Raw genomic sequence first — 27,004 nt, 5'->3', positions numbered from 1 at the left:
CTCTGAAAGTGACCTAGTTCCCCATGCCTTCTGTGGGCAAAGCCGCAAATAGGTGTGCTGGGCGCTCACGTACTTGAAAATGGCATCTACTTCAGCTTCTTGTTTTTAAATCAGTTCAACAACCATTTATTTGATCACTTAGCATGTGCCAGGAACAATTAACCTTTGAGAGCCTTGGAACGTGGTCCTTCAGGCAGGGTTATGCCTTCCACGTCAGAGCATGAGAGCAAAAGCTTGCATTTTCTGGGCAATACTGATTGAGTATTTCGGCTGGGGGTGGGAGTACCCTGGGGAGAAAAGAGGAGTCCATTCGGTGGTTTGAAGGAGCCATGTTTAGATTCAAATTTTCACTGTGTCTGAGCTACAGGCAGGCCATTGAGAGCTGGCAGCGTTTCTAAGAGAGGGGCCATCATCAGATGTCTCCTGAGACAGCTGTCAGCCATGGAGGAATTTTTCTCTTTTTCCTAAAGAAAAGATAAGAAGCATGGGAGATCAAACACAAAGGAGTGTAGTGAGGCATTTGAAACAAACAAACAAACAAACAAAAACCACCTGAATGTATTTCTCTAAGAGACTTGTGGGTGGCTTTCTCTGGGATTATTTGGAAACAGAGGGGACGGCTCCCCCTTCCTGAGACCCTGGCTGCTGAGGAACGGGGCCATGTCCCTGCCAGTGCAGTAAGCTTATCTAGTTCCTCCTACCTTGACATTCTGATAAGTGAGCTATTCTAGTCAACAGAGCCCCGGATGGCAGCAAGCCTTGCCAACAACCGTGTTAACTTAAATGTCAGAGCCAAACCTTTAACACATGACCCTGGAGATCCTGGCTGGTGTGCAAATGTTAAGCTCCGTTATCATTCCAGGCCAGAGCACGCTGAGGGGCAAAGGTCAGGGATAACCCGACCAGTCGGTCAGGTGGCAACAGCGCTTCCGGGTCACCGAGGGTCAACCCACGTATGGCGGCCAGAGAGGCTGGTGGCCGGGGGTGGAGAAATAAATGGAGAAGGAGGGAAGGAGAGCCCACGAAGGGCTTTCAAACTCTCATTCTCTCCAAACTCTCATCCTCAAACTTGGTTGTTTGAGGCTGGGTGTGCTGTCCACCTCTTTGTCCTGTCCCACATCTCAGGCTTCTTACTGTAATATGAGGCAGGCCCTAATGCCATCTTCCTACATTATTTCTTACTGCTCATAACGAGCAGTGAGGAAGTAGGGCAGAGAAGTACCATCAGGGGGTTGAACCCGTGTCCTGTGTGTTTTGCCCTCCGAGTCTGTCCCTCCCAAGATCGTGCTGTTGAGCACTGGATGCCCAGAGTCTGGCCAGGAGGAGAGTGATAAGAGCAACAGAGACTAGGTCCTGCCTCCTTTCCAGGAAGCTGGCCATCCAGCAGCGATAACAGACCCCACAGGTGCCCAGGTTTATAAGAGCCCCTTACGAACCAAAGTTATGCCAGTCAGCTAACCTGGACTATCACAGAGCAACCCCACTGGACAGTAAGGTATGTAGGCCTTACAGTGACAGTCAGGATGCCTGAGTCACTTTGGAAAGTGTCCTTTATTGGACGAACTTAAATGTCACTCACGTATTCCTTTAAAAATGCATATGGAGGGGCCCCTGAGTATCTCAGTCGGTTAAGCGTCCCACTCTTGGTTTCGGCTCAGGTCATGATCTCGCGGTTTCGTGAGTTTGAGCCCCGTGTAGGGCTCTGTGCTGACAGTGCGGAGCCTGCTTGGGATTTTTTCTCTCTCTCTCTCTCTCCCTTTCTCTCTCTCTCTGCCCTTCCCCTGCTCACGCTGTCTCTGTTTCTCTCAAACTAAATAAATAAACTTGAAAATATAATAAAGATATAAAAATAAAAATGTGTATGGAGCTCCTACCACAGGCCAGACCCTGTGTAGAAACCTTCGCTACAAGGTTGGGTCATTGACACACCCTGCCTGCCCGACCTTGGAGTTCTCTCTGTTGACTACCCGAGGAAAGCAGACGTCCACAAATACCTCGCGGCATCAGAGCTAAGAGCCATCACAGTGAGGCAAAAGGGCCTAGGGAAGGCCAGGCAGAATCAGGAAAGCTTTCCAAGGGGGCTCAAAAATTCAGTGAGGTGGAAGAGAGGAGGGAGCCTGAGGAAGGAGCCCAGTTCCAGAGGCCCTGAGACTGACCTAGAGGGGGGCAGGGTGGGGAGGGGCGGGGCTTGCACTTGCACTGGTCCTTCTTCTCATCCATTCAGATTCCCCCTGAATCTTTACCTTAAATGTTCACTCAACAAAACAACATTTCCCTCACAGCCAAGATCTCTCATGCTGCCCCTTTTTATAGCCACGCCTACTTCCCTCCGGTCCCACCTCTTCCTCACCCCCTAGCAGCCATTAACTTGCCCTCATTTCTAGTTTTTATCAGCTCAAGAATGTTGTATAAATTTAGTCATACAGTATATAGCCTTTTGGTTTTTCTTTTTTAAAATATTTTTTAATGTTTATTTATTTTTGAGAGAGAAAGAGACAGAGAGCACTAGAGCATGAGAGGGGGAGGGGCAGAGAGAGAGGAGGACAGAGGATCTGAAGCAGGCTCTGCCCTGACAGCAGGGAGCCTGATTCTGGACTTGAACCCATGAACTGCGAGATCATGACCTGAGCCGAAGTCAGATGCTTGACCAACTGAGCCACCCAGGCGACCTTACCTTTTGGCTTTTCAATCAGTATAATTCTCTGGAGGTTGATCCAGGGATATGTGTGTGTGTGTGTGTGTGTGTGTGTGTGTGTGCATGAGTATATGGGCTGTGTCATATCTCAGTGTGGATGTGGAAGTCATTCAAACATTCACCCCTCGAAGGATATCTGGGTTGTTTCCAGTTTGAGGCTATTATGAATAAAGCTGCTATAAATATTTGTATACAGGTTTTTGCATGAACATAAGTTTACATTTCTTTGGGATAAGTGCCCAGAAGTGCAATTGATGGTTCACATGGTAATTATATGTTTAGTTTTTCAAGAAACTGTCAAATTGTTTTCCATAGTGGCTGTACCATTTTACATTCCTATCCACAGTGTAGGAGTGATCCGTTTTCTCCACATCCTTGCCACTATGTGGTGGTGTCACTATTTTTTATTTTAGCCATCCTCATAGGTGTGCGATGATATCTCACTGTGGTTTTGCATTTCCCTAATGGCTAATGATATTGGCCATCTCTTCATGTGTTTGTTTGCTCCCCATATGTTCTCTTTAGGAAAATGTCCTTTCGTGTCTTAGACCCATTTTCTAATTAGATTGTTTGCTTTACTGTTGGATCTCGAGAGTCCTGTATGCATGCCAGGTACTAACCCTTGCCATATACATGGTTTGCAAACATTTTCTCCTACTCTGGAGCATGTCTTTTCATCTTAACAAGGTCTTTTTCAGCAAAACGTAAACTTTTTAATTCCGACAAGGTCCAATTTATAGGTGTTTCCTCTTATGGATGAGGTTTTCGGTGTCGAGTCGAAGAATTCTCTGCCTGCTGTAGATCTTGAAGGTTTCCGCAGGTTTTCTTTTGTTTCCTAAAAGTTGTACAGCTGTCTCGTTTATACTTTGTGCGTGATTCATTTTGAGTTACTTTCTGTATAAGGTCTGAGACTCAGTCACGTTCATCTTTCTGTCTGTGGCTATTGTTCTGATACCATTTGTTGTAAAGACAGTCTTTTCTCCATTGAATCCGGTTTGCGCTTTTGTCAAAAACCAGTGGGGTATATTTGTGAAGGTCTATTTCTGGGTTCCAGGTTCTGTTCTATTGATCTATGTGTCTGTCTCTCCTCCGGTTCCACTTAGACTTGATCACTTAGCTAGACAATAAGTTTTAAAATGCACTAGACTGATTTCTTCCACTTTATTCTTTTTCAAACTGTTTTACAAGAATAGTCTAGTTCCTTTACCTTTCCATAGAAATTTTAGCATAATCTTTCTACCTATGAAAAATCTGGTGGGATTTTGATAGGAATTGCATTAAGCCTGCACATCACTCTGGGGAGAATTGACATCTTTACTGTTATTGAGTCTTCCAGTCTATGAACACAGTATATTTCTTCCTCATTTAGATATTCCTTAATGTCTTTCATTGACACTTTTTTTTTAAGTTTATTTGAGAGAGACAGAGGGAAGAGAGAGCGAGGGAGGGGTAGAGAGAGGGAGAGACAGAATCCCAAGCAGGCTCTGTGCTGTCAGCACAGAGCCCGACACAGGGCTCAAACTCAAGGAACTGTGAGATTGTGACTTGAGCTGAAACCAAGAGGAAGGCACTTAACTGACTGAGCCACCCAGGTGCCCCTCATTGATATTTTGTAATCAACAAAATGTCTGATCTCCCATAAACCAACTGTGTGACCTTGTGCATATCACTTCTCAGACCTTCACTTTGCCTTATGTAAAATGGGTATAGTAACACCTACCTTGACATGGCATGGAAAAACAAGACAGCAAAGGAGAAGCATCGGACAATAAGCACTTGATGACTTATTCCCCTTAATTGATCGTCTCTGTTCTTTCTTTTCTTCTTCTTGCCCGTATTCACTTTCACTGTGTTTTGTCTTTTCATCCTTTGTTTCTTAACCTACTTTCACTCTCAAGTCTTTTATTCTTAGGCTTTTATCTTTGTCATATTCTTGCTGACTTCTCCTGTCTATTCTCCCTTAGTATTTGTCATTCCTCGCATTTGGGGCATTCCCTGTGTTTTGTCCTTGGACTCTGAGAATGAGCCTAGAGCCAGTTAGCCTGGGTTTCAGTCCACGCAAACACTAGCTTTGGGGCAGTTGGCTTACCCTGCCTTGTGCCTCAGTTTCTTCATCTGTAAAATGGGGGAAACACTATCTATCTTATACCTGTTCTGAAATGATTACATGAGTTAACACATGTAAAGCATTTAGAGTCCAATGTGGGGTATGGTGAGCCCCCAGTAGGTTTCAGCTATAATTATTGGGATTTTACCTGTCATACTGTTTCTCTGGTCTTTTCTCCCCATTCACTTACCTGTCATCATCATCCCTTCTTTTTCCCTCATACATCAGTACGTTCATATTCACATGACTCTGCTTTCTCGTGGTTGTCTTCTCTGCACCTCTCCTGCCTCCTAGTCTCTAATCATCATTGATAAATTGGCACCAGCCCAGGAAATCTGTCCCTTGGGCTGTAGACAGGAAACAAGTGGTTTTTCATTTTGATTTAATTATTAATCTCCTTTATTATTTAATGTAGAATGCATACAGTGCAGGGTTACGATGAGGAGAATGTATTATAACCGTGCTGCTCACTTTCAAAGGGACAGCAGGCTTAAAAAGGAAAAGTACTGGGTAGACAGATACAAATGTGGGGGAAATGGAAAATGAATTAATTTGATTTTCATGCCCTTTTATTCATGATTTTTCATACATCATCTGCAGGGGGCTGGGTGGGTGAATCTGCATTGTGGCCGGTAAGCCACGGCTAAGTATTAGGAAAAATAGACGGAAGGGCCCCTCGAGTGGCCCACAGCAGCCTGCTGAGAAAGGCAATGAGATATTCCATCTTAAGCAAATGAGGGCCAAACGAGTTGGGAACCTCAGTCACAGGCTTCCAGGCCTGCTCCATAGAGGCACTGCTCGATAATTAGGGACATATGAAATGTTCAATTGCTTGAAAAGTACTCACACCGTGATTAAGACTTTCAAATCTATATTCCATACCTTGAAATAGGCCTAATTTTGCCCTTTTAAAAATTTCTGGGTGTATTTGGACTCAAATCTACTCAAGGAAACCTTCTCAGTACCATCAAAATGATCTTTTTGTCTCTGTATTTTCTCCAAAGAATTGAACTCCACCAGCAAGTGCCAGATCTGCCTGCTCCCGTTTCGGACAAGAACTGTGTCTTCCAAAAAAACAAAACAAAACAAAACAAAACCTTGAGTGAAACACCCTTTAATCCTCCTCTCCTTGCTTTTTATCTTTATGGTGAAGTGTCAGTATTTTTGTTTCTTTAATGACAAGTAACAGGGGATTAGTCCACAGCACTTCGCATAGAGTACATGTTTCTCTCCAGATACCATAAAATAACGCACAAGTTTTTATTACTTCCTTAGAATGTCGGTGCTGAAGTCTCCAAAGATGCAGTTTGAAAGACAGCTAATTATCTTCCCTTGTCTGGGCTGCCCACGGCTCCGAAGGCCCCAGACTCAACCTTCTGGTGCCCCTTGTGGCATTGACTGGCCCCCTTCACCAGAAGTGCAGCCAGAAGTCAAAGCCACCTGTTAAGCCTTTGTTACATTTTTCAGTGTTTATATGACATAAAACTTCACACTCAGTGTTGCTGTGTCTACAGTGTCATCATCTTGGGAGGGAGTTAACCAGCAGTTGTGTGCCCTGTGTAAGCCACAACTATGCAACTAGCAAGTGAGATTAATATTATAGGATTCTCATGAGCCAATCCAAGAGTTCTGAGAGACCCCCAACAGAGATGCCAGTTACTATTATTATTCCATCCTGATGACATATACCAATAATACTGGTATTATTTCATAACTTCATGCCTGCTCTTAGCCTGTAACAATTCAGGTTAGGGAACAAAGTATATTATACTATTATCTGGTAGTGTAGAATTTCCCTGAAACAATGGCAGCTATTTCATTACCATTATGATTCCCTGGGGTATTTCCATTTCTTACATTGGAAAGAGACCCCAGGTAGGGACCTATGCAGTAATGTGTAATTCAGAGCCAGATATGCAGCCAGGAAAGTCAGGATTATAATTCAGAACCAAGATCACACTCTGTTTAGTGCTCTGGACTTGGATGGGCTTCACGTGGGAGAGCAGGAGAGCACCAGCTCTGCAATTTGGCCACGGTCAGTTCAAAACCGGGTTCTGCTGTTTAGGAGCCACGTGACCGTCGGCAACTTCTTTACCTTCTCTGACTCTCAGTCTCCTTGTTTGTCTAACAGACACAGTCCTTCGCTCTAAAATGTTGTTGGGATGGTTAAGTGAGCTGATTTACACAAGGCACCTATTCGGAGTAGCATACGCATGCACATTTCACTTCGACGGCTGTTCTGCGAAGAAAAACAAGAAGTCAGCGTCACCAGCTACAGGAAATAAATCGAGCACATGTTTTAAACGATAGCAGAATGAGTGGAAAGGGCAGAGGGAAGGTGGGGCGCAGACGGAATAGATGCTCTGAGTGGAAACGAGGCACAGCTGAGTTATTCTAGGAGCAGCCTCAGACCTTGACTTGGCTCTAGATAATAATCACACTCGTGCCGAGGGGCCAGATTCAAGGGCTCCCCTTCCTTGGAAGGGAGAGAGGCTGCCCCAGGATGGAGGCCTGGGATGCCTGGGCAGGGGGAGATGTGTGAGTCTGTGACCGCTCTCCAGGAAGGGGCAGCCTGAGCCAGGCCGATGCGGTCGGGAGGTGGGCGGGTGGGGGGGAGCCCTGAGGCCTGAGGCCTCCTCACCTGCCTTCCACAGTGGCTCCCTCGCAGTGGCCTTGGCAGCCGAGCTATCAGGAACATGGTGTGCCGGGACATCCGCAGTGATGAAGTGTCCTGACACAGGCGGTTCCTCCCACCACATTGTCCCTGGCTCCGTGTTTCAATGAAAGCCCTTCACTCTGCTCCTTCCACATGCAGCCCCCACCCACCCACAAAGCCATGGGAGACCTCTGCACTCCAGAGAGAGGGGTGCCCAAGTTCACTTTGGCAATGGCAGATCTTGGCACAACCCCCTTTACTGGGCACTCTGCTTGGAGCAGAACCAACGGTAGGCGTTCCCCAAGCCCTTGCGGGCCCACGAGAGCGAGGAGCAGCCTGGGCCTAAGACCAGCACAGGTGGTCGAACCCTACCCGCGTCAGAGCCTCGCAGTCCCATTGTTCTAGGGTTCTGTCATCGCTGGTGATCAGCATCCATTACCTGGGAGCCAGAAACGAGCTTGGGAGCTGACCTGCCCCATGCTCCTGTCCTTACAGCCCCCCTCTGGAGAGGGAGCTCCCTCCACCTTCTCTGAGGCATTTATAGAAATTATAGAACTTTCTCCCCGCTGAGAACCGCGTCCACCGTGACTGAGATGGCAGGCTGCAATGCTTGTCCAAGATTCTACTCGTGACAGCATACTTGCAAAGGGTGCAATCGGAGAGGGAAAGGCAGCTAGACAGAAGATTCACTGTAGGAAGGCGGAGGGGTCGCGACAGTAGCCTGCACAATGGAGGAGACTGGGGAGGACAAAGCTGTCGGTGAGGAGACAGGGCTTGTTAGGACCATAGGAACCGGACCAGTGGGCAGGGAAGGACAACCCATTTACCCCTCTCCTTGCTGTGATGTGAGTCCCAGATGGGCCTTCTGGCTTCCCGTGTACTGAGGGCTGACAGGCCGTGTTCACAGAAGACCTGTTAGGGAGAATTTTCTGGTGCCACCACAACTCTTAACACCATGCTCAGCATAACTCAAAGTACAATCCAACGCGCCCATGTGAGGAAAAAGCCTCTCTCCGACTCAGGAGCCCAGGAGTATAAATTGGCAGCTGACAGACTGAATCTGACTCACGGATCTATTTTCTTTGGTTAGCTTGCTGTTTCAAAAATCGTTGAATTCGTTGTCAACATTGAAAAAAAAAAATCCCTGTTTAAAAGTCTTCATCTAAAAAAAAAAAGTCTTCATCTCTTGCTTTTCTGGAAAAAGAAAGAGGAAGGTCTTACGGCACCAGCTCCATAGTCTGACATGGTAACAACCAGCAGCAGCTGAATAACAGTTGTTCCCGTTAGGATTGTGTGTGTGTCCTCACCTCACTCCCCACCGCTCCGTATTGTGCTCCCGAAACCCAGAGCAAGTTTTGGTTGCACTTATGTATTCATATAATTGCTTTTCCCAGGATAAAGAGAATTAAATCTTTTAAAAATCCTTGTCTCTATCAAAAACATGAAAGTGAAGGCCTAAAGAGAGCTTCTATTCGAATGCAAAATGGCAGAAGGTATATTATCTGTACCTGGCCAGTGAGTGCGGAAAGAATTCAGCCGAGCACCTCCGCTCACTGAGCTCCGTGGACCGCAGAGTCTGGCACCAGCCTCATGGGTTCTGGTTACCGCAGGCTGCACGCCCCACTCAGCTAAGAAATTCAGGAATGGCAAGGTATTCACCCCACTCCTGGCAGAAATAGACACACCTTAGAGGCAGGAGACTTACTCTTAGAGGAATCGGTGACTGCCGGGAAGTTGTGTCTTCCCTGTATGGGGCCATGTTGTGCAAACCCTGACATTTCTGGGAGTGGAAGGGGCGCTCGGTGATTATACCTGAACAGGTGTCAGCTGGGACACGTGGACCCCCCCCCCCGTCTCTTTGGAACAGTTAGGGACCTGTGGGGGCAAGTGTTGCCGTTGTTAGAAAAAGTCAAGGAGCAGCTGTAAGCCTGAGCAGGGGGCCTCTGAGGGCAAGTAGGAGGGTGGATGGAAGGTACAGTCCCCTCGGGGGGAAAAGGAAGGTGGCTCTGGGCAGCCTGGGGACGTGGGGCTGCCCAGCAGCAGATCCTGAAGTGGTTGCATGGCACAGACCAGGTGCGTGTCCGTCTGGCAGTCTCCTGGGCCAGATATTTCAGGGTCGGGTCCCCCCTGAGGCTCAGAGCCACTGAGAGCCTGGTCAAACCCCGAGGGCCAAGGACGAGTAACCTCAGAGGCAGCGGCAGCCGCTTTTAGAGGGTTTAGAATCAGACACACGCGGTCCAGCTGCTTAATAGCTGACATTCAGCAAGTTACTAAATCATCTGTAAATTAAGGCAGGCTTAATAGATCTATTCGAATATTAAATGAGACAGTGTGTAAACATCACCTGGCACAGAGATGGCGCATGACAGGTGCTTAGCCCACCAGCGTCTCATGGCGAGCAGGCTCACTCCACCTCACTCGCCGGGTACCTTCCTCACAAAGTCGTTCCTGGCCCTTCCTCACTCACCCTGTCCAAGCCAAATTAAGAACTGTCTCTTGGTCTGGCCATCACTCTCTGCTACCCTGACTGTTTGCCGTGTGTTCCCCAGCAGGCCGTGACTCCTAGAAGGCAGAAAAGACACTAGTGATCCTCGATCTTGGTTGCTGTTAGAATCCCCTGGGGTCAGGTTCTCTGGGGGCGGGACGTAGGCATCAGCCTGGTGTCCAGCTCCGGGCTGATTACAATGCGCACCTGCAGGGAAGTCTTGCAACTCCAAGAGGACCAGCAGGGGGCGCATGGGTGGCTCAGCTGGGGAAGCGACCACCCAAGAGCAAGGACTCTGGATACCCGCTTAGGTTAGGATCTCAGGGTTCCTGAGATCAAGCCCTGAGTCGGGCTCTGTGCTGACAGCATGGAGCTTTGCTTGGAATTCTCACTCTCTCTGACCCTCGCTCACGTGCCCTCTCTCTCTCTTTCTCTCAAAATAAATAAACATTAAAAAAAAAAAAAGAGAGAGAGGGGCGCCTGGGTGGCTCAGTCAGTTAAGCGTCCAACTTCGGCTCAGGTCATGATCTCACGGTTCCTGAGTTCCAGCCCCACATCGGGCACTGTGCTGACAGCTCAGAACCTGGAGCCTGCATCGGATTCTGTTTCCCCTCTCTCTTTGTCCTTCCCCCGCTCACACTCTGTCTCTCTCCCTCTCAAAAATAAAATAAACATTGGGGTGCCTGGGTGGCTTGGTTGGTTAAGCGTCCGACTTCAGCTCAGGTCACGATCTCACAGCTCATGAGTTCGAGCCCCGCGTCGGGCTCTGTGCTGACAGCTCAGAGCCTGGATCCTGTTTCAGATTCTGTGTCTCCCTCTCTCTCTGCCTCTCCCCTGTTCATGCTCTGTCTCTCTCTGTCTCAAAAATAAATAAACGTTAAAAAAAAAAATTAAAAGAAATTTAAAAAAAAACATTAAAAAAGTTTTTTTAAAAAAAGAGAGGATCAGCAGCATTAACATGACTGGAAGCTCCTTGATAAAATGCAGACTCTGGGAACCCCAGACCAGCCGAATCAGAATCTGCATTTTAACAAGATCTCTAGGACTAGAAAGCACAAGAAAGATGGTAAAGTGCTCATCTACCTCCTCCTACCCCCAGGGCCCAGCACAGTTAAAGCCTGCAGTGACTGGTCAGTGGAGGTCTCACGGATTGGATGAATGACTGAATCTGCGCATTACAGTTTTCGATGGGCTTGTACGCCTACTCTCACACGTGCTATCACCCAGATCATTTTTGAACTTAGGTTCAAAAAATAAAACCACAACACACTAAATTAAAGAATAGGTTTCCATCTAAGTGAACAAGAACAAATAGCTGCAAAATGATTGCACTTTAAAATAAAATACCTGACGGGTTTTTAAAGATGTATTACTACTGTGCTCTTTTGCCATTAAACCACAGAATGCGCTGAAGTTTTTCTGTTTTTCTTGTTTTTTTTTTTTTTTTTTTTTTTAAGGATGGTAATTTTGAAAGCTGGGAGAGCGGGACTGGCCCCCTGGCAGCAGCCAGCCCATCAGTGTGGTTTGGACACAGGCTCTGGGGGTTTGGGGCCGCTGACCCCCTCCTTGGGGAAGCAGGGCTCAGACATGGATTTCTGGGCCAGCCCCACTCATCCAGGGGACAGGGCCGGTCTTGCTCTCCGCTGCCCCCCCGAGCTTCTCCAGCTGCTTGTGCGTCAGTCAGGAAGGGCAGCCCGGGGTGGCCCCGAGGGAGCTATAAAGGCAGAGGCCAGAACTGCAGTTTCCAACCTTTTGTCCTCTGGCAGCCTGCTGAGAAAAGAAGGGTCATGGAAAGCCCCCTGCGTCTCCTTCCAAGAGACCAGTAATGGGAGAGTGGCCGGGGTCATGCTGGACACGCCAGGGGACCCCGACCCCATGCTCCAGGCCCCCCCTCTAGGGATTCCCAGATTCCCGCCATGCTCGTGCTTGGGGCTCCCCTGTCCTGGTCACCTTCCCTCCCCCTCTTCATCCCGCTCTTGCCCCAGGAGGGCAGCTCATCGGGACCCAGGAAGAGAGGAGCAGAAGAGTGAGCCACCCATATCTGAGCCCCAGAACAGCCTCTGCCTCTACGTGCAAGGGCCACGGGTGAGAGAGTTCTTAGGAAGTTCTTCAGGCCCAGCCGCCTGGGGACCCCAGAGAGACCAGAGCGAGGTGAGAGCTCCTTTCCAAGCAGCAATGACTCATCCAGCACAACTACTGTGGGTTCTAGAGAGCTTCTCCACAGTTGCTGCTTGACTGGGCAAGTTATTCACACTCCCGCCCAGTGTCCCTCTTTGGAAAATAAAGACCATGCCTCCCTGTGGAGTGAAAGAAGCTGCTGGAAGCATGATGCTGACACCCAGTAGACACTAGGGGCTGTTGGCTCTTTCTTCTCCTGAATTGCTTGAAGCCCTCCTGCCCCACCCCCACAACTCTACCTTGGATGGAAAATAAGTGCTGGCCTCAACCTTCATCCAGTCTTCACAGCAGCCCTCCCTGGTTGGTCCCATCATCATCCCCATTTTGCAGAAAAAGTAACTGAGGCTCAGAGCAGTAACTTCCCCCAAAGTCCCTCAGCTCCAGGTCAGATCAGAAGCTGGGCAATCTGATGCCAGGGTCAGCTTTCCTAACTACTTATTACCTGGTTCCCCCTTCTAGTCTGTGTTAGTGGGTTTTTTTGGTTTTGTTTATTTTTGTTTTGTTTTGTTTTGTCTTATTTTTCTCTGCACAACAAACGACTGTAGACTAAATGGCTTAAAACAACAGCCAGTTTTAGGCTTAGGGTTCTTAAGTAAGAAGTCCAAGCATGACCTGACTGTGTTCTTCGCTCTGAGTCTAAGACTAAAATCCAGGTGTCAGCAAGCTACGCACTACTTTGGAACTCAAGCTCCTCTGGTTGTGGCAGAACTTAGTTCTTGATGGTTATTAGGACCGAGGTCCCTGTTTCTTTGCTGGCTGTCACGAGGGGCTGCTGTCAGCTCCCAGAGGTCACTGCTTTCATTGCCACTTGGCCCCTTCCATGTTCACAGCTGGCCAAGAGCCTCTCCCTCTCATCTAATTCCACCCATGCCTCTAAGCTTCTGCTTCAGAAAAAGCCCCAGTCCCTTTAAGGGCTTACCTGATTAGGTCTGGCGCGCACCCCAGGTGGTCTCCCTTTCTTAAAGTCAGCTGTGGCGTGTCACAGGAGAGAGTATCCCTTCCCCAGATCTGGGGGAATTACAGGGAGTTTCTATGGGGGGGGGTAGGAATAACGGGGGCATCTTAGAATTCTGCCCGCCTGCATGTGCCTTCTCTATACCCAGCACAAACTCCATTGGTAACACCTTTAATGCTCCCTGCTAATCTTTCTCTCTTTTTTTGATGTTTATTTATTTTTGAGAGAAAGAGAGACAGAGCACAAGTGGGGTAGGGGCAAAGAGAGATGTAGACACAGAATCTGAAGCAGGCCCCAGGCTCTGAGAGGTCAGCACAGAGCCCGACGTGGGGCTTGAACCCACGAACCTTGAGATTATGACCTAAGCTGAAGTCGACACTTAACCAACTGAGCCACCCAGGGCCCCTACTCCCTGCTAATCTTGAAGGTCCTCGAGAGCATTGGGACAGCCTATTCATCAACCATTTGGAGCATTTTCATGTTTCAGTAATAGCCACAGAGATTCATGTAGAACAGTATACAAATATTTAGCCTGAAATAGGAGTATGTTCTTCATGACCCCTCCTCCAGCCTCATCCCATATCCCAAATCTCCGGGAAGACACTGACTCAGCATATGTAAGAGAGAAAGGAAGAAATCGTGAAGGATATCTGCTCTTCCCCTTTTCACAGTAGGGAACCAGTCTGAAACAAGACTCCCAGCCTAGTGCTCCCTTCCGGAAACCCTGCCGACTTCCAAGTGCAGCTTGTATCAAGGGACTGTGTCCATGGCTCCTGACTTTGTAGAAAAAGCATCCCCATGACACAGGACTTTGTTTACCGTGTGTGTCCAGTGGGGGAGGGGTGGGAATTCTTAATACAGAGGTCCCTTTAAAAGAATGTCAGATTCACTCAGGCATCATCTAAACTCACAGTTTGTGAGTTCGAGTCCCGCGTCGGGCTCTGTGTTGACAGCTCGGAGCCTGGTGCCTGCTTCGGATTCTGTGTCTCCCTCTCTCTCTGCCCTTCCCCCACTCACACTCTGTCTCTGTTTGTCTCTCAAAAATAAATGTTAAAAAACAATTTTTTTTTAAGTACAACTTCCTTTGATTGTGCCTCCTTTCATTCTTTCTCCGTTTGTGCTTTTATATCAAAGAGTTTTCACCACTTTGCTGGACTTCAGGCTCTGTCTTTCCCAAGAGTTTTAATCATGTCTGGGCACAGCTTCCTACTCAAAGACACAGGAAAGGATTACAGATGAGTAGCGGCACCAGGCCTGATGGGGTTTAATGGGATTTGCTCAAGTCAGTGCCTTTCCTGGTCCTGCAGAGAGCAGCTCTCTTTCTGGCTTGCCTCCTCCAGTCCAAAGCCTCTCCCCGGCCCAGACCCCTGGGTTCAAAGGGGGCAGTGCTAGACTCTAAAGGGCATGGAGGCTGGGTCTGTATCACCTCATTCACTACTTACTCTCCAGCTCTCAGCACAAAAGCTGGACTGGTTCCTCCACCAATGCTTGCTGAATGGGTGCATGAGTTAATAGAATAGATCTTGAAAATCTGATTCAAAAGGCTCATCTCCATCGTCCCTAAAAATTCTTTTCATGTTATGGGCCCATAGCATTGGAGGCCAAGATTTCTAAAATGGGCATTTCACTTACTCCTAGGAAGAAATCCGGGTAGGAGAGGCTCCATACCTGTGAGCGTGGTGCCTTGCCCAGCAGATGGCCCACTGGGGCCCTTCAGTCCTTGACTTAGATGCTCTGTGTCTCTTTCTTCATCCTTCAAGTGGGGGTTAATGGGACATTGCATGAAATTTCAATTCAAGGATCTATATTTACATTCACACTTCTGTTTGTTTTCATGTAGTCTTTCCCTAGATCCCCATAATGGCCCCCAGAGCTGGAATGGTGGAAAATATTATCTGGGGTCATAGCAGAGTAAACTGAGGCAAAGAAAGTTAACACTGTTTTTCCTTGGGTCACAGAACAAGTTTCTTGGAAGCTGGGCTAGAACCCAGATCTCAACCTGGGCTGAGCAAGAGATGATTCCGGCAGATGATTTTAGTACACTTGGAGAACGGATGCCAATATCAAGTAAACCCTTTCCCTGTCTGCTGAGCACAACGAGTTCTCCGATCTTGACTGAGGGGTCCTAGAAAATCTTTCTCTGTTTCTACTACAGAGCAAGGCTTTCTCCTACAAGAACATACAAAAGTATGTTTAAAAGTAAAGAAGGAAACAGTGCAGAAAATCAGCAGAAAAGCTATTTCTCTGGAAGAGCTGGGGCAGGAGAATGTGCTTCCCCAGGTGCCCTAGCCAGTGACTCATTCTTGCCAGCACTGCACCTGCCCTTGCCCAGAGTGGGTGGCTTGGGGAGTCCATGGAGAGCCCTCCTATTAGACCCCTCTCTGGGTTCCAACAGCTGGAGTCCCCAGGAGCACACAAGGCATTGGAATTAGCAGCAATTCTCATTGTTTCTGGGCATCTCTGAGTGAGTCGTCAGTAAACAGTCTCTTACCGAGGGGAAGAGTGACATCACGCTTGGGATTCTGCAAAGCAGCACCAAGCATTTCGCTCCTGGTTTCATTTATCTTTGTAACTGCCATGTGAGGGAGCAGGGAGCAGGTGGCCCTCTGCAGAATGGGAAATGGCCAACGGATGTCTGAGACAAACAGCCTTCCTGATGACCCTTCAATGTGATATTTTAAAGGTTACCTTGAAATTGCTGCAACCACCAAGGCAGCAGAGAAAAAGGTCTTCCAGGATCATCTGACTTTTTTGTGATGGGTAAACTCTTCCTCCATGGTTTATAGAACATGCATCTGGGATTTGCTACCAGGGACCCTGCTTCCTCGGAATGGGAGCACCTGTGAAATCAAGACAAGTTTACTTGTAAAGGTGAAGGGCTGAGTAACAGCATCTCCTGAGGTGAATTTCCCCAGGATCAGAAGCTCATAGAACTTTCCAGAATAGGCAGCTCATTAGTTGAAGCAGGAGCCATAGAACATCAATGTCTAGAAGCCATTGTATGGTGGGTCCTGTGAGACCCCAGGCTGGAGCTAAATAAACCAAGATTCAAATCCTAACACAGCCACTTAACTGAGTTTCATTGTCCTTGCCTGAAAATTGGGGGGATAATAACAGTTCCTGTCTAATAGCTTTGTTGTGAGAAATGAGCTAATGGATGTAAATTTCTTAGCACATGGCCTGGTTCATGAATGCTCAGAAATTTAAGCTGTGATTATTAACTGTAGAGATTCTCATGGTCGTTCCTAGTTTCAGCAGAGTCTTAAAGTAGTTGTTTTTTTTTTTAAGTTTATTTTTTTTATTTTGAGAGAGAGAGAGAGAGGCAGAGAGAGAGAGAGACAGAGAGAGAGAGAGAGACAGAGACAGAGACAGAGAGAGAGAGAAAGAGGGAGCTGTGGAGGAGCAGGGAGAGGGGGAAAGAGAATCCCAAGAAAGCTTCATGTCGTCAGCAACAGAGCCTGATGTGGGGCCCAAACTCACAAACCATGAGATCATGACCTGAGCCAAAACCAAGAGTCAGACACTTAACTGTGCCACCCAGATGCCCCTTAAAGTATTTTAAATGCGAGGGGGCAGAATATCTGAAAAATAGTGGACTATTACAGGTATCTAGATGTTACTTTAAAGTATGGCATATTGGGGCGCCTGGGTGGCGCAGTCGGTTAAGCGTCCGACTTCAGCCAGGTCACGATCTCGCGGTCCGTGAGTTCGAGCCCCGCGTCAGGCTCTGGGCTGATGGCTCGGAGCCTGGAGCCTGTTTCCGATTCTGTGTCTCCCTCTCTCTCTGCCCCTCCCCCGTTCATGCTCTGTCTCTCTCTGTCCCAAAAATAAATATAAAAATAAATAAATAAATAAATAAATAAATAAATAAATAAATAAATAAAGTATGGCATATCCTCCAAAAACATTTCACAGCCCTTTCTGAAAGTTATTTTTTGAGATATTTGAGTAAAATATTGAGATATTTTACTGAGATAATTGGCATGTAACATTGTATTCGTTTCAGGTGTATAACATAATGATTTGATAGATGCATACATTGCAAAACGATCACCACAGTTACTTAACATCCATCACCACATGTAGTTACAATTGTTTTTCCTGTGACAAAGACTTTGAAGACTCGTCCCCTTAGCATCTTTCTGTTAACTGTAACCGCCATGCTGTACACTACATCCCCAGGACTTATTTTGCAACCAGAAGTTTGTACCTTTTGACCACCTTACCCATTTCGCTGGCCCCATAAGCCCTCTGCCTGGTAAGCACCAATCTGTTCTCTGTATCTGTGAGTTTGGTTTTCATGCATTCTTTTTTGATTCCACATAAAAGTTTGCAGCCCTTTTGAAAACCTTAGGGGCATTAATGTCCTGTCCATTTCAGTTTTTTAGAGGCCACAGAATTACTGTGTCAAGATTTTTAATGGTGGGTCTACACTGCAATTTGTCATATTACTAAGTGCTCAGGCAGCACTCCCCACTCAGATGGGAGGAGTGACCACATGGTGAATCCGACACCCACTGCCTTTTCCTTTTTGTCTGCTGCTGAGATCTGAGACAAAAAGAAAGGAGACAGGGAGATAAAAAGAAAAAAACACAGACGTTGGGCCCAGTGATCAAGAATCCAGATTATCAGCTCCCCTACATACATGTTTGGTGGCCCAGGTAGCACTTAATCACTTACTGCTTTGGGACTCTATTTTCTTATTTGTTTATTCATTTATCCAATAAGTACTTTTTGAGGATACAGTATGTTCTGGGCTAGCCTCTGGGTATTTGGAATGTATGAGGGAACAAAACAGACACAACTGTGCCCGTGCGGAGCTTACGTTCTAATGGGGGGGGGGGAACTATTAGAAATAAATAGATGCTTAAGCAAACAGTGAGACCCCACGCTCCAACTCCAACCAGTTGTCGTGATAACAAGTGACGGTCCATGTGTAATGCATGGACTGTAGCAGGCACTTAATAAATTGTTGTGATTTTATTTTTTAAATTGCTCCCACATATCTTTAAATCCCTTCAATACGATGTGCGGTTTGCACCTACATACTTACTCATCCAACAAACAACTATTCCTTCCTCCCTCCCTCCCACTTCCCTCGCTTACTCCCTTCCTTCCTTCCTTCCTTCCTTCCTTCCTTCCTTCCTTCCTTCAGCAAGCAACTATTGAGCTGCTACTATATGCTAGAACCTGTCGTGGGCACCAGGGATACAAGCAAGTAATATAAGAAAACATGGTCCCTGCCCTTGAGAACGCCACAGTAGGGTCTACTGTATACCAGATGAGGGGCCTTTGAGAACCCAGAAGCAAGGGTGACCTTGAAGGCCTGTGTTTCTGTGAATCAGAACAGTCCACTTCACTGATAATGTCTTTTTTAACTCCACGCATCCCAGCTATGGCTGGCGATTCTAGGAATGCTATGAACCAGGATATGGAGATTGGAGTCACTCCCAGGGACCCTAAGAAGATTCCCAAACAGGCCCGGGATTACATCCCCATTGCCACCGACCGCACCCGTCTGCTGGCAGAAGGCAAGAAGCCCCGCCAGCGCTACATGGAAAAGAGTGGCAAGTGCAACGTCCACCATGGCAACGTCCAAGAAACCTATCGGTACCTGAGCGACCTCTTCACCACCCTGGTGGACCTCAAATGGCGCTTCAACCTGCTTGTCTTCACGATGGTCTACACCATCACTTGGCTGTTCTTCGGTTTCATTTGGTGGCTGATTGCCTACATCCGAGGTGATCTGGACCACGTTGGTGACCAAGATTGGATTCCTTGTGTTGAAAACCTCAGTGGCTTTGTGTCTGCCTTCCTGTTCTCCATTGAGACTGAAACTACCATCGGGTATGGCTTTCGGGTGATCACAGAGAAGTGTCCAGAGGGGATCATACTCCTCTTGGTCCAGGCCATCCTTGGCTCCATCGTCAATGCATTCATGGTGGGGTGCATGTTTGTCAAGATCAGTCAGCCAAAGAAGAGAGCAGAGACCCTCATGTTTTCCAACAACGCGGTCATCTCCATGCGGGATGAGAAGCTCTGCCTCATGTTCCGGGTGGGTGACCTTCGCAACTCCCACATTGTGGAGGCCTCCATCCGCGCCAAACTCATCAAGTCCCGGCAGACCAAAGAAGGGGAGTTCATCCCCCTGAACCAGACGGACATTAACGTGGGCTTCGACACTGGGGATGACCGTCTCTTCCTGGTGTCTCCGCTCATCATCTCCCACGAGATAAATGAGAAGAGCCCTTTCTGGGAGATGTCTCGGGCCCAGCTGGATCAGGAGGAGTTTGAAGTCGTGGTCATTCTAGAAGGGATGGTGGAGGCAACAGGTAAGACACTTTATCTTCCTCAGCCACGGAACCTTCCAACGTGCCCGGGAGCTTAGGTCACCAGGACTAGAAGGTGGAGGTCGGTGCCTAAGAATCCTGGGATGGCACACTCAGCCAGCCCAGTCTCTAACGGTGTGACCTGAGGGGTGTATTCAAGAGGGAGTATTCAAGAGGGAGTAACAACAGCTAATGTTCACTGAACCCTCCGATTGCCCCACGCAGTTCTAAACTTTCAACATATCATATTGCCTTTAATGCCCTCCCACCTCCTGTGAGATGATGGTCCTTAAGTTACAGATAAAGAAACAGAGGCACAGACAGGCAGGCCATTGGTCTACTTTTTGTCCAAGAGCCAGTCAAAGAGCCAGGATGCCCGTGAAGGCAGGAGGCCTCAAAGCTGGCCCTTGCTTTCAGCAGGCCACGCTGCCCCACCCCATCCTGGAGCACATGTCTACCCAAACAGAGTTCTGTGACCAGAGAACTTGGAGAAATACAGTCAAACAGGGTGCCCTGGCTTCTTTACAGCAGGACTTGACGGTGTCTCCCCGTGCTGCGGGTCACTCTGCGAGAAGAGGCTCTGGTGTGGCATTTCCCAAACACAAGGATTCCCAAAGTCACAGGATCCTGTTTTGGGAGAGAAGCCCATGCCCCAGGGCCATGGGAGCCGCTCTTCTGGCTGGCCCCCCTCTGGAGAAGCCTGTCCGTAAGCTTCCCTGTGGAAGGCCGGCTGAGTGAACACGGGGCGAGCCGAAAACAGCGTATCTACACCCCACGCAAATGCCCTCTTCGTGGCCAGTCTGGCACCTCCCTGCTCAGCTGTGAACCCTCACAGGCAGCTGGTAGCCTTTCCTCAAAGGCCAAGGCCTCTGTGCGAGCCCCCACTCCCACCACCCCTGCCACACCTCCTGGGGTGAGGAGCCCTCCTGCAGAACCCTGCACCTGCTTCTTCTTTCTTTTCCTCTCCTTGCCTTTTCTCTTCTTTTCACCCAGTAGACGGAGCACTCGGAGAAAACGCACTCAGGCTCGGAATGATAAGTAGTTTTCTAATTGTCGCAACAGCACCCCAGGGTCACTCCAGTCCTGTCTAGCAGACATTGATGCTGCGTCGTGCAGCTTTGTGCAGACAGAAGGTGTTCATAGTCAGGTATTCCACTTACAGATCCAGAGTTTTGTCTGCCGCACCACACCGCCTCCCAGAATTTCAGCGGCCTGTCACAAAGATGGCCAAACAAGCCTTCCTCACCTTTGGGAAGCTGGTGGCTGGGTGGGAAACTCAGACGGGGCATTCACAAACCTTCCCATTTGGACAGAGCCTGGGGAAGCTGGCTGGGGGTGCAAACAGGCTCCAGGGACGGGCGTGGGGGGGCGCTGCTCGGCCATCTGCTGGGGGCTGGAGCCTGGCCAGACAGCATATGGTGACAGCCGAGGGAGCCCTGGGGCCAAGGACAGTCAGGAGGCAGGAAGCCTGCAGCAGAGCAGGGGGAGGGGGGCTTGCAGGCCACACCGCCCTTGGTGCTGGGTTGGGGATCCGAACAGGGGCTGAGCTTCTGGAGGAGGAGCTCCACTCTGGGACCACAAAGGAGGGGCCAGGTCAGAGAAGTGGGGACACATTGGACAGTTATGCCCTACACTGCCCTCATGCCTTTGCTCCCACCTGCCATGGAGGGATCAGGTGTCGACCCAGCCGAACTGGCTCTCCACCCCTCGGGTATCCTTCAGAGTCAGTGGCCTGCAGGTGACCTGCCCGACCTGGTTGACCTCCTCCCCTCCCATGAGCACAGGGAGTCCCCGGGAGACCAGGGGAGGACAGCTCCCACCCACACCTGTTCTCTCCGTGACTTTAACGTCTTAGTTGCCACACTCTCGGAGCCAGGCACGGGCCGTGGATTCAGGCGGGTTTTTGACTAGCACAGCTCTGCCACAACCAGCCTGCGTGAGTGTGAGCAAGTTGTTAACTTGTCAGCAAAGCGAGCACCATCCGTCTCACAGGGTGGCCGGGGGGGATGAAGCGATTACACGGAGTGTCCTATGTACAGCACCGTGTCTGGCACCTAGAAGGACGTCTTTTCCTTCCAGATCAGGGACACAGGTGGGCTCTCTAGCTGCAGGGTGGCCCCTGCCATATCCCAAGGGGAGGGCCCCAGGAGATGCAGCCCAAAGGCCCCTGTGGACGTCCTGTACCGCTGTCTTCTCCAAGGCCCCCTGAGCCTGCGGACATCTGGCCTGGGTCTAGGCTGGTCAGTGCCCAGCTCAGGCCTCTGCCCCTCTTCTGGGCCGTGACACGGCACGACAGAATGGAAAGGCCCGGCCCAGGCAGCACCCCGGGAGCAGAGAGCGGGCTGCAAGCCCACGGTGTGTGGGGTGCACTGGGGGTACCCAGCACTGGAGTACAAATGGGTGGGAAGCAGCCTTTCACTTGGGTTAGGTGTGCATGAGACCCCGTGAGCTGGAGAGGGCTTCTCCTTCAGTTAAGAGCGCAAGCCACCGGAAGATTAAATATCAGAAAGCTGCTTTCCTGTGACCCCAAACACAGAGGCTTCCTCATCCATAAACAAAGCTGCTCTCCTCCCTGGAGAAAAAGCGATACCTAAAAATAACATAAGCATGCAAGGGCTGAGCAGACAGGGAATGGAGGCATTGGAGCATGCCACAGTCGAGGAGCCAAGGTGTGTGTGTGTGTGTGTGTGTGTGCGTGAGAGAGAGAGAGAGAGGCTTCTGCCCATATGTGTCTACCCCCAAACAATCCCTGTGTCCTACATGCCTGTCAGTCTCTCAACATTCACTCACTCTGTATTTATCTTTGTTCAGACGTTTTTCCTGCCTCTTTTGTAGCTCAGTCTTCTAGACCTTAATGCATGTCACTGGCTCTGTCTGTTCCAGCATTTTCTGCCCCAGTCTCTAGGAACCTACTCCAGAATCTTGCATGTTGGCTTCTACTTTTCTGCCTCTACCCACCCCCCCCCCCCCGGGGAGCTCCCCCAAGGCGAGGGCTGTGCCTTCTTCAGCTTTACTTCTCCAACGTGCTCAGCACAAGTAGAGGTGCACAAATGCTGGCTGGACGATGGAGGATGGATGTGGCTAGTCCTCACACCTGTGCCCTCTGTCCCCCCAGGTATGACTTGCCAGGCACGGAGCTCCTACATGGATACAGAGGTGCTCTGGGGCCACCGATTCACACCAGTCCTCACCTTGGAAAAGGGCTTCTACGAGGTGGACTACAACACCTTCCACGACACCTACGAGACCAACACGCCCAGCTGCTGTGCCAAGGAGCTGGCAGAAATGAGGCGGGAAGGCCGGCTCCTCCAGTATCTCCCTAGCCCACCCCTGCCGGGGGGCTGTGCTGAAACGGAGCTTGATACAGAGGCCGAGCAGGAGGGAGAGGACGGGCCCGAGGGCCTGGGTGGGTCCCGGGAGAACACGGGTTCGGTGTGAGGACGGTTCTGTCCCCACGACCTCCCCTCGTTGGCCTCTAGGGGCACAGCACCTGCCACAGAGCCGGGGGAGGAGGAGGAATGATGTGACTGCGCTGTTTGGGGGGCCCCGGGGCCATCAAGGCTCCATGGGGAGGAACAGTATGTCCAGTCCCGGCATCTCCCAGCTCAGGCCTTCCTGAGTAGGGGGCCTGTGGCCTGGGCCCCTGTGGCAATGCTGCCTCTTCCCCCCCGGCCTCTACCAGCCCTGGCGGCAGGATGGGTTTCCCCCACAATGATAGTTACAGAGGGCCCTCTGTCTTCACACACACTTCTCTCTGCCGGCTGGCCGGGATCACCCCGCTCTTTGGATCTCACAGACCACCCAGCAGCTCCCCTCCAAGGGCCAGCACCCCTCCCCCCTCATCCCTACCACCCTGAGGCTTGTTGTGGATTCTGGGCGGGGAGATTCTGCCCCCCTGGAAGCTCACACCCCTGGTCCTGGGCTAGGCTCACAGACCTCATGGGTTAAGGTCCATCCACGTCATGCAGGCGATTCCTTCCAACTCCCAGAGCAGTGTCCACCTTCTGAGAGCTACGGAGGACAAGGTCCTTGATGGTCTGTCCTCCTCTGTGTTTCCTCTGCTGTGTTCTGCGTGCCACATGTAGCCTCCCAGATACCTGGTCTCCTGGAAGTAACTCTCAGAAGCTGGCCTGGGCCACCCAGCGCACCCACGAGCTCATGTACAGCTGTCACGGGCCACTTCCTGGCCATTCCCCATCGTACTGTGCCCCAGAGCTCCCACCCAAGACAGAACCCAGTGGCTGGTTCTTTTCTCGCACTTTTGGCCCAAGAATCACAAAGTACCTATCACCTTCGCTGTAGTTTTCTTTCACGGTCTCAGCCTGTGGTGAGATCCAGGGAGAGAGTGGAGTTTCCAGTGCAAGATGAGCCAGTCAGGACTGAAACCAGGAGGGGGGAGGAAAACCAGAGAGGCAAGCAATTAAAATTTTAAAATGAGAATCAGCACCAAGCACTGCCAAGACACTCTTACCTCAGACTCAGCGCCCTTACCTGAGGGGAGGCAGTTGTGAAGCACAAAGAGGGGGAACCCAGGAGTCCTCACCTTCCAGCCCAGCTGAGAAGCCCCTGGGCCTCCTTCCTGTAGGCTGGGCCCAGAGAGCAGGAATGAGGCCCAGGGGGCAGACGGGAAGGGAAGGAAACGTGGGGCGAGGGCAATCAGTGGGAGAATCAGGGAGCCGGGGAAACTGAAGAGAGAAAAGAGCAGAGAAGGGTCTTCAAAAGGACAACTTCCGGAGGTTTTCTTTTCCAGTTTAGTGGCACAGGAAGAGGGCGGGCAGACGGGGCAGATGGTCAGGTCCATGAAGCACAGCTGACACGTGTCGAGGCAGACAGGCTCCTGAGAGGCTGCCCTGGACCTGGAGAGAGATTTCAAATGCTCCCTGGCTGCAGAATTATGATTTTCACAGCCCTCAGCTGCCCTTTGAGAATGGAAGCACATTTCTGCCCGCTCTGAGGCACCTTCCCTGGAAGAGAGAGGAGCGCCATGGTGAGGCAGAAAGTTAAGGCGGAACAAAGGGAACAACTTCTGGGCTCTCAGGCCCACATCCCCTCAGGCTGGGCTGGTGTGAGAAGAGGAGGCAGGCAGCCTGGATGGGGAACAGCCTCTTGTGGGGCCGCCATACTCAGAGGAAGGGGATTCTTGTGCTTGGGTATGTGGACTCCATCTTGAGAGCAGGCATAGGGACAGGGCCGGCAAGGGGTGGGGGGTGGGGGGTCTTCCTGCCAGGGGCATGGCGCCGAATCCAGGTTCCAGGCATTTTTCTGTGGTGAGGCAGGTCTTGGAGGGAATGGGGGAATACACTAGAATCCTGCCCCCACGGAAAGGGGAAGCACCCCAGCGGGGAACTGCATGCTATCAGGAATCTAAGGCATGCAGTCCGTTACTAAGATGGGATGTCTTGACTCTCGGGTGGGCTCCAGGCCTCACCCCAGGCCTGTCAGGTCCAGGGCTTGCACAGCGGGGCTATTTCCTCAACCCCCCTCGCCAGACCTAAACCTGGCCTTAGTCAATACCCATCAGTGCCTGCGTGTTAGAGCCCTCGGTGAGGCAGCTAAGAAGGGGGCACTGCAGGTGAAGCTAATGCTGCAGCTGGACTGGAGGGGCCCGCTTCACACCTGCCTCCATCTCCAATTCTAAAACCTCCCGCACCGGGCCGAGTGAGCCACTCTCCAGCTGGCTAACTCTGCCGTGGCCTCCATGAACCCGGGCCGTATCATGTCTCAGCCAACTACAGAAACCGTCGAGGCTGCAGAAGCCAATGAGATCAATGTGGTCCTCTTCCAAAGCTCCCCGATTAGTCAGATACCAATCCCAGTGTGCATATTCGCTGCCTTCTCTCATGAAGATTCAATTGCAGGAAGACTGACTGCCCTTCATATCTCAAGGAAATCCTTCTTCGTGACCACTCGGTACACCTAAGAAACATTCTTCAAATCATTTTCTGGAAGTTCTCGTGTAAGCGTGCACTTACTAAATGTCGAGTCTGGTGGGGGCCAGACCTTCAGTGGATCACTTTATAAACGTTGCACCTTCACACCAGCCATGTGTGGATCACAGCCCTTAGCTACACGGCTCCGAGCCCGCCCATCACTTCTGAAGGGCCACACAGCTGAGTTAAGCCAGTTAGTCAGGCACGCCCACTGGTAATTCCCATAGGCCTCAGCACCTCCCAAATCCCAAAGCGGTATCCCACAGGTCAGACCCTGAGGCATTGGGAGCTAACTTCTTGCCTTAGCTTCCATGACCTTCCTTTCTGAAATCACCCCTTATAAGGGAGGAGCCCCTGAGAACTCAGAGGAAGCTACGTTCCCACTAATTCTCCTCTCCCCATGAATCTGACACCTGATAGGTGTGGACAGCATTGCCCATTGACCCTGTTCTCAGGCCAGGTAGAATGGGTGTTGCCTGTGACCGTTCCCTGCAGATGCCACCCTTGTGCAGTCAAAGCCCACTTCCTGTCATTCCCTTCCGCTGTCTTAAGATCCTGGCCTGAGCAGTTGACCTGGCTGGAGGAGAAGAAGCCCTTGTCTTGCCTGGCAAGAGCCCTCCTTGCTCACCACCTATAACAACCGGGCACCTAGTTTCACCTTATTTATCCTGTGCCCTGCTTTCCAGCCTGCCTCAACCATGTGTCTCATGTGAGTTGAGAGCCACAGAAACTTGAAATTTTTGTACTGAAATTGCCAAAAGCAAAAACAAAACAAAACACACACAAAAACCATCTGCCTGTTATCTTCTAAGAATATGCCCTGAACGCATCTCTGCACATACACCATTTACTGAGCACCTACTACGCGCCCAGTGGATGAGGCACTTCACCTGGATGATCGCACTTCATTTGCAAACACTGTAGAGAAGCTCTTAGTAACCCCTTGTTACCAATGAGACAAGTGAGGTACTGACAGGTTAATTAGTTTGCTCAAGGCCACAGATAATGATAGGCAGGGGCCTCTAAGCCAAGCCCTCCCAAATACAGAGAGGCCATCATGGTGCGCCTCACCCCCCTCCAGGGCGACTCCTGAGCTGGGGCCACGGCAACAGGAGCATCCCACGTCTTCAGATCACCACTTTTCTGTGCTGTGCTGTAGACCGTCCGCTTCCATCCACCAGCATCGTTCTCCTGTGGCAGGATAATTGGGAGACACCTTTTTCTGATGCCTAGAGAATTAATGAGCTGTGAAAAGAGACTAGACGGGGAATTATTGCTTTCTGGAAGAAGCCACTTAATTCTGCTCGGCTTGTTTTTTGCTAACAACATCTCCTTAAACTGCTGTGTCAAATCTCTTTCCCCCTGTGTAAGATTTGTCAATCTTCTTATTAAAGAGAACACCATTGCACAGCTAAAAATTCATCCAATAAAGTGGATTTGATCTTACAGAGCACTCTTTCCCATTTTAAATAGACGGCCACTGGTTTCCCATTCAAAGTGACTGCCGGTTTAAGCAAACTTGTCCTCTTGTTCTCATCAGTCTAAAAATGCAGCGTCAGTATCTAGCCCAGCATTGAGGTGAGAATGTGGGCACAGGTGGGGAGGGCACTGGATTGAGGAGAGCCAGACCAGGAGTCAGGGCTGAGCCTGTAGACAAAGTGCAGAGCAG

General features: G+C 49.9%; 1 protein-coding gene across 1 annotated transcript in view; it reads left to right on the top strand.

Annotated features, from left to right (window-relative positions):
• The window catches only part of KCNJ5 (potassium inwardly rectifying channel subfamily J member 5), a 29,457-nt gene extending 2,676 nt beyond the window's left edge, over positions 1-26,781 (top strand). Inside the window, exons 2-3 of the mRNA XM_019421402.2 lie at positions 18,470-19,408; positions 22,521-26,781. Coding sequence (XP_019276947.1) covers positions 18,472-19,408; positions 22,521-22,843 — 1,260 coding nt within the window. The 5' untranslated portion in view covers positions 18,470-18,471 and the 3' untranslated portion in view covers positions 22,844-26,781. The remainder of the gene's footprint in view (positions 1-18,469; positions 19,409-22,520) is intronic.
• Positions 26,782-27,004: the final 223 nt, after the last annotated feature.

This window comes from Panthera pardus, unplaced genomic scaffold, assembly GCF_024362965.1.
Source record: "Panthera pardus isolate Hobbes unplaced genomic scaffold, ASM2436296v1 HiC_scaffold_12, whole genome shotgun sequence".
In the NCBI taxonomy this organism is placed as follows: domain Eukaryota; kingdom Metazoa; phylum Chordata; class Mammalia; order Carnivora; family Felidae; genus Panthera; species Panthera pardus.
This window is presented reverse-complemented; position numbering and strand designations above follow the sequence as displayed.